Genomic DNA, 12418 nt, shown 5'->3' on the forward strand with positions numbered 1-12418 from the left:
CCAGCGACAGGCGGGCGGGACGACAACCTCAACCGAAGACAAACTGAAAAATTGCTATGCCCACCGAAAGAGAAGGACGAAATCACACAAAATCACCATATTAACTCAAAAGAACAGATGTAGCGGTTTCTGCGTCGTCGTAGTCATTTGAAGCAGAACACGACGAAGAGGCTATCACCAACTGGAGGAAAGGATGCCAGACACCCGCGGAGTTTCGCACTCAGGGGGCTACAATAAAACCAGGAAAGTATTTAAGCGAGACGAAAAATCAAGACTACCTGTCTTAGTAGTAGAAAGTGAGACGGCAGAACACGCGATTCATTACGCAGTTGCTGCTAAGCTGTAGTCTGCCCTCGGGGACTTTGAAATGCGGACTAGTACCCAAAAATTCTTTGCGCAGGATCCCGCTCTGGTAAGCCGCTTCCTTCCGGGTGAGTCACGCGGTGTGAAAAACAGGTAAACTTGCAGCATACCAATCCCGTTTCCAAAAATAATGACTTTCAAGATGCAACACACGGTTCTGAACAAAAACCCCTCCGTTTCATACATTTTAGGGAAACAATCGGAGAGCCTCAGGGCTCTCCTGATTGATCATCACGAAAGGGGCAGTTGCGGAGACCCTACAGCAAGGAACCTCGTCCGTTTTACTACCTTATTGAGGTCGGCGCCGTCTTGGGTTAATCACCTCGCCTTTTTTAGGACAACGCTACGAAGAAAAGATCACAAACTGGACGCCAGGATCAAGTTATATTCATAATATCTTTGGCACATAAAGGCAGAAATTGGCCACGATGTTTTTTCTGCTTTTTCCTTGTACCCGTACAGCGGCGTCCGAAAAGACGTGTCATTTGACTGGACCCCCAGCCACACCGCCATGAGACCCACAGGAACTAATGAGCTCACGTGTGTGCTGCACATTACATTTTCCGATCCTGACGACGTCCTACAACCACAACGTTTTTTTCAGTGGGAAAGATAGCTTGATAGGTGTAGAGTCGAATCGTTTGTGGTTACCATCATAGCCATAATAGGACCGTGCATCACGCGCACGCATGGGTACAGCGACGCTGCGGAAGGGAACTGTCGCACACACGAGGCAGAGGTACGAAGACAAAGTTACACGCGCGGGGGCATGTCGGAAATGAGTGTAATCCTGATATGGGCACGCGGATGCTTCCTCTAGAGGGACAAGAGGAAGCTCGGCCCAGCAGAAACACTTTCTCGGAACGCTGTCAAAACCGTAGCTCTACCGGCCTGGTGCCCATTATTTAGAGGGAAGACTAACTGCAAGTGGTGAGGTGGAGCTCGGAAACGCGGATCAGCGCTACTGACAATCCTTCAGTCCTCACGGCGTATCTTGTGCGACTCAATATTGGAACTAATAGTTACAATTTCGGCTAAGCCTGGTGTTAGTAAACTCAGATCGGCACCCTGGGTCTTCGGTTGATATTCCAGCGCCTGAGGTAGAAGCTTCCGGAGAGGGCACAGGCGATCGCAGTTTTGCGTCTGTACAACGAATGGTTGACAAAAATGCATGACATTCCGGAGAAACTTGAGGTTGTCGTGCCACGAAATACAGTTTGTTCGGGTTGTCCATTCGCTAGTTCCGGAACTCCCCGCCAAATATGGTGAGCAGCCTCTGTTGGCGCGATCCCGCTAACTACTGCGTGCAGATCGCACGTGCAAATCCTTGATCAATACGAGCAGAACTGTCGTTCTCGTATGCTTGAGGACATGTGAGCCAACGACCGCTTCGTTTCAGACAGGTTGTTCTTCTCTTTCGTCGCTTGCTCCCAGAGCCGCCGAATTTGAAATGCTCCTTTGCCATCCGGTAATTTCATACAAACATCCTGGACGAGCCCACCCTTACCACGACACAAACCACAGCAGCAGCGTTTTCTTCCTTTTTCTCACTCTTCGTTTTGTGCCAAGGCTGTTTAACGCAACTTCCTGTCACAGTAGAACAAGCGACACTTTCAAGCGAAGTTTTATGTGTAATACTAGGAGACTGGCCAGTCCCTAGGTCCACAAGAAACAGGCTAGGTAAGACGGGACAATACCTCTTCCTTCATGCTGGTACGGGTTTTTACGCAAGTAAGCGCGGCGTTTTGTCGAGGGATGTCTGGTCTCTGCCTTCAGTTTGGTCGTTCATGCAGTGTCGTCGCTGTGATGTTACAAGGTCGTCCTGTTCGAACGTGTGTGCCATGCTTTTCCTTCGTGATTGCAGGTCCCTATCTTCGAGGCTGCACAATCAGGGTTAGTCACATCGGAGGAGTTCCGCTATGAAGCGTGTTTTGCTCGAAACCATTTTTCTCTCAGTGGCAGGCCTCTGGAGACTTGCTGCGATTAGAACGGTTGATGCTCAGTGGGGTAATTCACGGAATGGCCGCTGGGGAGCGCATCGGGCCACCGGCGGGGCAACGCTGCCAGCCTCGTTTGGAAGCGGTTCCTCACGAGCGGCGGAGAGTGTGTCTTCCGGCTCGAGGGGGAGTTCGCCGCCCCTGATACTCCCTTCCTCAACGGCAGCATCTGGAGGGACAACGTTCTCGCCGTATGCTGCCCGGACGGTTGCTGCGCCGGGTCGTGGCCCCGGCACTCCATTAGCATCTGCTGGGTATACAACCACGCCGCCTCTCTTGACACCCTCCTCAACACGACAAGGTCCGGTCACTTACCCGTCCACTTTGGAGCCTTTCCCTTCTCCAGGAACATCGACAACCTTAAGTCCAGTAGCGTCAGCCTGGGCTCCACGACCGTCACCGTCAAGCACCACAGGCACCGCAGAATTCTCTAGTTTCCCCCAAGCTAATCCGCGTCCTGCGTGGAGTGCGGGGTCGGTGGCCCCGTCCTCTACGGCTAATCGCTCTTCCGAGACTTTCTTGAGCATGCCGCCACAGGGTCTCACGAGTTCCTCGACAGGGCTAACTCCAAACAACGCGTGGAGTCCCACTGCCCCTGTCAGTGCCGGCTCCAGCGGAGACTGGAGCATACCGACTTCTGGTTCTGGACCGTCGGAGAACCAGACGCCCCCCCTCGCCACACATCCTGTATTTACGGAGTCACGTTTAAGCGCAACTCATGGTACCAGTGAAATGAGTACCTGGGGAATCCCAACGGTCGCCACAGGCGGCGGTTCAAGGGTGCCTTGGACCGGCATGTCGCTACCCAACCGAACCGACGTAAGCTGGAGCAGCGCTGTGGCCTCAACTCCAAGGGCCTCGCTGCCAAGTAACAGCAATGATGCAAGACCTCAGTCACAGCTCGTTGGCACAGCATCCCAAAGTGTGCGCACTGAGGCCATCCCACAGGCTTCATCAGAATATACCGTTTCCCGGAGTTCGACAGCCAACACTGCACCGACGTCAAGCCATACTGACCAACAGGGAGGGGCAGACTGGATCACGAGCTCGAGTAGAGCGTCTTGGAGTGACACAAATGGAACCGTTCCCTCTCAGCCCACTGACTCTGGGAGAGGCGTCACTGATCGTGATAGGCGGACTTCTGCGAGCTCAAGCGAAGGACAGGCAACCGTACATGAATTGCCCACAAACACACCGTTTCCCAGTGGAGGAACAACAAACGGGACAAGCAGCGGTGCAGCACGAAGTTCCGCCGGCAGCATAGACAGACGGCCATGGGAGGCGACAGAATCGGCGACGTTTCCATCCTCTCACATTAGCGACAGAAGTCAGAGGTCGGCACATTATGGTTCCACCAATTCAGTTAGGAACAGTGACGCAAGCATGTCGACGGAAGCATCAGATTATGCATCAAACGCACCAAGAAACAACGCTTTTTCGTGGGGGTCCGCGTCGTTGAATGATGTGACTACCGAGACAGCAGCCAGCACCTCAAATCACTTGACCGGGGGGGATTCCAACAGCCCAATCGCATTCATGCCAGGTACGAACTCAAGCAGTGGCTTTGGTTCGGTAAGTCCTTTGGAGGGGCCACTGGTACGCCCCATTCCATTTTCCACTAACACAAGTGGAGACGTCGCCACCCCGGGAGGTTTCAGGTTAGCTGATTCGAGTGAGTTTTCCAATGGAGGAGAGACAATCAGTTCGACAACCTCTCCAACACAGCAACTTTCATCTCCGCTCGAAAGATTGAGTCCCGTTTCAGACCGCTCAGCTTCAACAACTAGTCCGAGTTCATATGGGCTCAGTACACGTGGCACCACAGCCATGGAGCCACGCGAGACGCGGCATACTGGACTAAACTCGGAGCGAGCGTCGTCCCCTTCACTGGCGGCCGTCGAAACGGATACAGTATCGTCTCCTGGGCAGTCGATATCGTCGGGTAACTCAGAAGGTGCTCGTTATGACACAGTGGAGAGCCGGGTTCCAGGTGTGGCAGCAGATTCAACGTCACATGCTTCTTCCCCCAACGCACCTAACGGCGCCTGGACCCGCGTTCCCAATCAGCTCTCTGGATCCCCGGCAAGTTCGGCTGAAACTATTGGCCAAGAAGCCTCAAATCTTTTTCCCTCTCGACACGCACTGGTTGACCATCTCGCAGCTTCTGAGGGTATCCTCCCCTCCAACCAGGCAAGCGACGAAGAGCGAGGCTCGCCGAAACAAGGAGCACAGCAGACGTCTCACGTGTACAGATGTCACGACGATTCCCAGTGCGTAGAGAGGTCAGGGATGATCCCTTCACAAAACGACGGAAACGTGACAACCCTGCCGGCACTTCCAAGCTCTGTTGTAATGGAATCCAATCCGAATTCGCAAACGAATGATGAAGACACCCTGGGATTCCAGCGAGCTGGGTACATACCTCCTTCTGCTTTTCAATTAAACGGAACTGGTGCAAGTGGAAGTAGAGCGGAACATGGACACGAGAAAATCGGTCAACAACCACGAGCCCCCGGTGAACTGCTCTACGGAGAGTTGAATGACTACTTGGAAGACGCAGAAGATCCCTATGCTGGCCAGCTCGGTGCTCTGTCCAGAGCACCGGACCAGGACAATTCCCCTACCGTTTCCACCACCACGACCTCTCCGCCGTACACATATCCACCTACATACAATCCCTACAGTGACAACATTGATGTCGATAAGATTCCCGACAGCCCGTATCATAACTATGCCTACGCAGAGGACCCCTTTCCCAGCCCTTATAGCACACATTCCCGTCTAGAGAACTACGGAGCTGAGTTTAACAATAGGTATTATCATGAGCGCCGCATCGCCCCCAATATCTCGTGGGGCGACTATACGCAGAGAAAAAAGGCATTAGACGAGGCTCGCAAACGCGAAGAGCAGCTGTTGCAAGAAGGGCGAATTGGCGTGCTGGACACTTCAGACACGCCCTTCCAAGGCCTGATTGGCTACCCTTCAGAATTCCGTCGCACGCCAACCCACAACTCTTGGTAGTATATACTCTTTTGGCTAGGGAACCAGGTTTTGTGTCCCCCAACATCGTGTGCAACACGCCACCCATATTCCAATGTTTCAACCATTTCTGAAGCCGCTGCACACCTGCAGCAGGCAATGATCTTGTTTATCGGTGCGCTATCAACTGTTGTTTTGTGAGGTTTAGCAAGCTCTTCACAAACAATGAAGTGTCAAATTATAGCCCTTTGTTTTCATGCGACAGATCCTAAACCACGCCATTAAGCGGCTGGTTTAATGCAGACTCACAGCCCGCTATTCTACGGACAAGCTTTACAAGGTGTTGCTTCTGCTGCAACGGCTTAGCCGCGCCCGAACTGTCCCAGCGATGTTAGCGGAAGTTGGGTTTTCTTGTGTGTGTGCAGGATGGTTCACCTGCCAAGCAGCTACATCCTAGAGTGCTGTTGCTGTTCGGTCATGAATAGCGACGATGTTGAAGTAGAGGACCAATCAAAGTGTCACTGTTGCATTTGGATTGGCTTGGCCAGCAAAAGAAGAGCGCGTCACCATTTACAAATGGAAGTCTGGTTATCGTACTCCGGCAAACACCACGCGGCAGGCCGAGCAGCTACGAAAGAGACGGCAACGTTGCGGCACATCTTGATGTTCGGCTTCCGTATAGCTCTTGGATTTTTGTTGTGAACCAGACTGTCGCCCATTGTTCCTCGGTGACAACAGTATGTGGGCAACCTCTGGCGACCGAAGGCCTCCATCTGCTTTCGGCTTCCACTTTTCAGAACACCTGGACTGCTCGTCCCTCTGCTGGTAATTGAGTAGACTGTGTAAGTTTACGCTTCTATCGTCGCAGGTTCTGCGCAAGCCGCTCAAATACGCATATGCGCTAGCTGAAACGGCGAAGGAAGGTTCGGCCACTACGGTATTATTGTACTTGATATAAGCCCGGCGCTGGTAACATCTAAGACATTGGCTGCAGTGGAGCATGCCCCCTGTAGAATCAATCATATGCCATTGTCCTGATCGCCTCACACTCGTCTGTGGTCAACAGGGCCTCAAGCAACATACGGCAGATGCTTGCCGTTTTTCGTTTTTCTCAATCTCACCATAGCGAAAGATTCAAGCTGTTGCCTGCTTATTCTGTCGATATCGCACTTTTCATCGGTCTGAACGAACGAATTCCGGTACACAGTTCGCGCAACGCCTGTCACTCACAGCTGTGTGCTTCGAACGGTGATAATTCGTTCTTCGCGCTCGCCGCCCCATCCTCCGGCCTTGCCTTTCGACCACCGACGGCCATCCTTCACAACTCCCCACTTTTTTTTCATGAACCTCTAGGGTAGAGGGAGTATGTGGCACCAGCAACTGTATCGGGAAAATATTATCTGTGGCGCAAGAGACAAAACATTCGTATCTGTATCTCCAGCTGTAGACGCGCTTGCTGTTGTCGGCTGGAGGATGGTCTCCTTACATTGAGGGACAGAAGCTTGTTGATTTGTTCAGTCACTTCTTGAGCTTCGCAGAACAAGGCGATGCGCGCAGAAAGCCTCCCAGAGGAATCTAGTCATTTTGATGAATCAATACTACAAGCGAACTGAACGATGCAACACGAGAGGCTCGGCACCCGTCACGTACGAATATAGTGGTGACCGAGAAGTGTGCTCAACGCGCAGAACGGTGCGCCGGCAACCGTAGCGTCTCTGCTTGATCTGGTTCGGTTCCACAAAACCATGCGCCGTTTCAGTAGTACCTGATTCCGAGATATGTGGTTAAAATATACTGCTGGCTGATGAAATCTGGAACGGAACATGTACATACCTCTAGGGCAGCGATAGGTGAAAGCTTACGCAAGCATTCAAGATGGTCACATGTGCTCATACGCTGTAGGGGGGAGCGCATCCTTTCTTCTGGAATGTTAAACCTTCGGCTGCTTCCCTGAAGAGATCGGGTGCACAATAGACAGTGCGAAGCATATTGTGTTTTTATCGGCACCTACAGCGGCTGCTTGAGGGCGAATTGATCCTAAATGCGCAAGAATAAGCTCACTTGCAGAGTCATGCTGAAGCGGCCTTGTTCACAGTCATGGATTGTCTTGGCGAGGCTCTGGCAGAAAGAACCGCGTTTTTCTATACCTTCAATAGCCTGGTCAATCCGACGCATTCCCTGATCTAAGAGTAATACAGCTGTGGCCTTGAACGTTTTGAGCAGAGACTCTTGGTTTCTGAGCTTTTCGGCGACATGTTGTCTGAAGGAGTAACGAGAGGACAGATTCCACCCTTCAGGAGTTAGAGAAGAAGTGAAAGACTATTTTGAAGTCAAGCACTGTTTTCGCCTCGACCCAGCTGCCCCTGGGGGCACCTTAAAAAAACTCACTTAGCTACTACGATGTCGGTGTTGTACTGTTCTTCTATTCTCAATGCAGCTTTCGTGAATGCCTCGTAATGGTTCTTCAGGTCACGCTTCGTTCGTTCGTGCACCCTGGAGGATCAACAGCAACCAAGCGCCTTGGAGCAGAGTATCCAAAACGATATCTTTAAACCGCTGGCCTGAGCGATTGCCCTTTCAATCACTAGGGAGTTTCTGCGCAACGTTGTAGAGTATTATCTAGATGCATCCGAAACGAAGCGGGAGAGCTATACAGTGCAGCACTACTGGAGAGTCCGATTAAGCACCTAGTGTGTGCGCATATACCGGCTACTGCCCTTCAAGAAAATTCACTTTCATGCTCCATCGCTGGGATGCTGTCAGAGCAATAGTGAGCGACAGAGTGCATCTAATACGGTCATCCCAATCATGCGTACTTGCGCCATGCTTCTTCTCGCTCCTTCATGGTATCATAAGCTTGGCGGATCTTCGAACCAAGCTCTTCCATCGCGCTGAGTTAAGTCATATACAGCAAAGAGAAGCGATGTTCCCGATGTACCGCTTATCAGGCGATCTAACGCACGCGTTCCTGAAGGCTCTGTTAGCAAGGAGACACCGCCCTCCCTCGGCATTCCGATTACATATCACCTTTGTGACACAACAGGTTAGAACGCGGACCGCGCCGCATCTTCCACGGGATCATTCTCAGCAGCGGAGAAATGAGAAGGCAGAAGACAGACGCAGGAGAAGAAGCCCACCACGCTGCATGTGTACTTCATTGTTGCTGAGGTCTTCTATCGCTGACGTGGGCCAAATGCTAGCACCCTTCCGGACTATCATAAGGCAACAGTGACACCGTTGTGTAATGGTGATAAAGGTGGAACGCAAGAGATGTCCAGAGAAGTAGCATGCAGCACTGTGGCGAACGGTTTGTCCCTGATCGTACCGCTGCGACGTGTGGATGATCCTCTCAGATAAATCAGATGCATCGTTTAGGAACTCCTTCAATAGATATTCCCTTTCCCGGATTATTTCTTTAATGCTCTTCCGCATTTCGTTAATATGCGCTGTTCTTGTGGTGATGGCACTCGATACCAAGCTTTCCTGCGGAAGCGACATCCACGAATGAGGATAAATAGTCGTTTCCGACCCACCGCACAAAGATAACGCAGTACCAATGAATCTGTAGTTACAGCTACCATGATGGTGCGGTGTGGAGTAGCAGTACTGGGACGTTTAGTGTGTTCCGAGGGCGACACTCGGGCGGGAAGTCCTGCAAATCCAAGAAGCCCGAAGGGAGAGGTACACTTGTGTGCATACCCTATGCCTTGTCTCTTCTTCAGCTTCAACCAACTCCTGCATTAGACTGGTATACTGACGTTGTGTGGTCTCTACACGGTCTGAAGCAAAATACAGGATTGTTCACAAGTGGAGAATCGTCGACTAATGAGATCCATCGGAACTGAAATTCCCGCCGAGCATCGTCTCGTCATGAAAACGTGAGAATTGGCAAATGCTCACTGACCCCTCGCTGCCCGAACTCTCAGTTCAGCGAGTTGCCGGTGCTTCCGGCACAGTTCCCCGCACTTCATTTCTATCTGGTCAAGAAGGATGTGCATCCATTCCCCCTGCGAAGACAGAACAAACATTATCATGAAGCTATTCGTCAGAGCGGCACTGCATGAGCTATTAGGAAATGACGCGGAACCGTAGGGCTGCCCAAACCGTAGAAGGGGGAAGAGGGCGATTGAACGTTTTTGGCTCAGCGCAACTGAAACAGGAGGCCAGCTGGAGACATGATCCAGACATCCCATGAAACGTGTCGACTGGATCTGTCCTCAGTGTTTCAGGGCAGCTGAACGGCCTAAGCAAATAACCTCGAGCGACGAAGCGAACGCCATCTGCCGACCACAGACGTCATTGTGAGGGTTTGGGGTGGAAGCAGGCACAGTGGAAGTGGCACAACGCATTTAGCCACGCTAGTATATATCCAATGGAGGCTAGTTAGATATGAGTAATTGCTCTAAAGACAATCTACCAGTATGTAAACAATCACCTGAGCACGTTTGGGCTTCGGCCTTTGAAGTTGATTCACTGGGCGGAACGTTCCTGGAGCAACTGGGAATGCATCACTGTCATCAAGATTCGTCATCGAATAGATTCCCCGGTATTCCAAACTGTTCCTCCTGATGCCTGTATCACTGGATGCCGGCCTCGCTGACGCTGCAAAGCAGCGTCGTGAGGCGCACCGGGCAGCGAACTCGATAGAGCGGACAGAGGCCTATATTGAACACACAAACTTATCACCATTCCGTGACTGATTGAGTTTGTTCTGCTTCTTTACTGAGGAGACGTCTGCGTTCGTGCGTTTAAACGGAGTCCTCATTGAGCAGGATAGTTACAAACATCGGTGATCCTGCTTGCGGTGGTTCGATTCATCCTGAACCGCTGCTGCAAAATGTATGGGAAGTATCCCATGTATCTAAACTGAGCTCTGCCTTGATAACCGTTTCGCATCCTTCACTGCGTCCGATATGCTCGTGGCACGCCTAGACAAGTTCTTGGACACGTGGCATTACGGTGTGGTTGCTAATGCAAGTGCCCGAACCCATAGGCCAAACACACCGGAAAGCACGGCCGCGAAGGTTAGGTATCTGCATTCTAAGCACTTCGCTCTCATTGCCCATAACAGTGCTGCAGTTCTCTACTCGTCGAGACAACGTAGGCGCAAAAAGGCCATAAGTGCTTTGCGGCCTTACGGTGTAGTCTTCAGTGGTAGGATTGATGCATACCAAGAGACTCGTCCAGGAATTGTTTTTGAGACTATTCTGAGGGCAGAGCGTTTAAAGCATTCTATCAGAAACAGAAGATGTCATAACGTGAGCTGTTTGTGTTGTGCTGCTGGTAAGGGGTGAGACGCTGCATCTGAGTACACTACATTGATTCAAACAGCCAAAGAAGTTGCGAGGTGTTGGTTCTGCAAGCGGTGTTGAGGGTTTGTCAATTTCAGCGACGATTGTGCGAAGACCATCCTCGTGTTGGGGTCTTTGCGGGGCGTCAAAACTCGCTACCCGCGTACTGACCTTTGTCCCCCCGTTGGCTGTTCCATGTTAAAATTGCTTAGAGCGTCACTGTGACCCGCATGTACTCGACGCAATCTCTTCTCTTGGGAATCCTACTGCCCGACGTGTCCCAACGTTAATCGACGCATGATGCGATGCTCTCGTCTGATACAAAGCATGTGCTCTTTCGTTTCTGGAGCGAATCAACCTATTGGTCTAAACTATGACAGGGACCCAAGAATATCGACAAACAATCAAGACCATGAGCGGCTTTGTCTCATTTTATTACTGAGACTGCACACTTGTATGCTTTTCAGTGCATCTCTACAAGCTTCGCAGATATCAACCCGTGTTCATTCCCGTAGCGTCTGACCTGTAGGACACGCCTAAGCTTCACGTTTTGAATCTGCTGGCACTGGCGCGGGTTATGCGCTGATGCAAGCTCAGAACCCCCTGCAATATTGAGCATTGCGTGCCCAAGTGCTGCTGTTGGCGACGGAGGTTCTTCAGTTGATACCCCTCCACAGAGGTTTTCGTTTTTTTCAACAGAGCCAACAGGGTCAGGACTACAAAGGTCAACGAATGTCAGGGTCCCGCCGATGCAGCCTGTGTCTGAAGTACGCCTGTGACGGAGAGTCAACCGTTGTAAGAACCAGCATGCATCATTGCCGATAACAATGTTGCATTCAGCGAGACATTTGATGCGTGAAAGTTAGGTCTTACGTAATAGATTGCTTGATCAGGTAAAGAGAGAACATTAGGTGAGACTTTGCAGAAGAACACACATTCCTATGGCTCTTAGCTGCCCTCGCCGCCATGATCTTTTTTATGAGCCGTACAACCTAAGCACACCAGAAGGTATGAGCAGCGCAGAGTCTCTTGCTGCCTGAGAAGGCCAGAATAGCTAGATGTGACCTAACTGTCACACGGTCGAAATCAATATTATTTTCGGATTTGCTTAGCTTTCGTGTCATCCTGCTGGGAACAGATCGGGGAGCGTCGCGTGCACAGACGGCACAAGATATTGGCCTTGCCCACAATGCAGCCTCTCTTCTGACACCAGTCCTTTTCCGCAACCAGACAGACAAAATTCTATCATGGTGAACGCAGTCTGGAAATATGGATAGAACTCAATTGCACAAAGCGAGGAGCATCAGCCCCCGCAGTCAATCGCTCATAGACGCCATATGCCATGAATGGAAATTTTTCTGGGAACCCACCTCATCTGCCGAAGACAGCCGAACCGGAAGTACTCCTTCAACATGTGCCTGAGAAGGAAAGAAGCCATAGAAACGTCCTAAGCTTCCGCTGCTCTCCACGTCATTCCTCCCGAGAATTATGCCGCCATAGCAACCGCTCAGTCGCATAAGCCATGCGTAAGAAAGATTGTCGACTTTTTTCACAGACAATCCGGTCGCACAAACCTGCCTTACATATCCCGTTGCCACATCTCGCGTAACGGCAGCTTTTGCTGGACTTGTAACCATAGGTCCCTGCTGTTCTGAAAAAAACAAGAGAAAAATGGAAGACGACTCTACATGTTCCTATAAGCGATGATTCCTCAGCTCATTGCGGCCGTGGCTGTCTACGCCAAAGGGGGCCTGGAACAATATATTTTTTCGACACTTCTCGTCTCAC

The 12418-nt window shown here is 51.2% G+C and overlaps 1 protein-coding gene across 1 annotated transcript; it reads left to right on the forward strand.

Moving 5' to 3' along the window:
* Window positions 1–2282: 2282 nt before the first annotated feature.
* On the forward strand, window positions 2283–5381 carry NCLIV_037030 (conserved hypothetical protein; the record flags this gene model as incomplete). Its single annotated transcript, XM_003883904.1, has 1 exon — window positions 2283–5381. One exon carries the CDS (start codon window positions 2283–2285, stop codon window positions 5379–5381), a length of 3099 nt encoding a protein of 1032 aa, XP_003883953.1.
* Window positions 5382–12418: the final 7037 nt, after the last annotated feature.

Source organism: Neospora caninum, chromosome VIII (assembly GCF_000208865.1).
Source record: "Neospora caninum Liverpool complete genome, chromosome VIII".
NCBI lineage: Eukaryota > Apicomplexa > Conoidasida > Eucoccidiorida > Sarcocystidae > Neospora > Neospora caninum.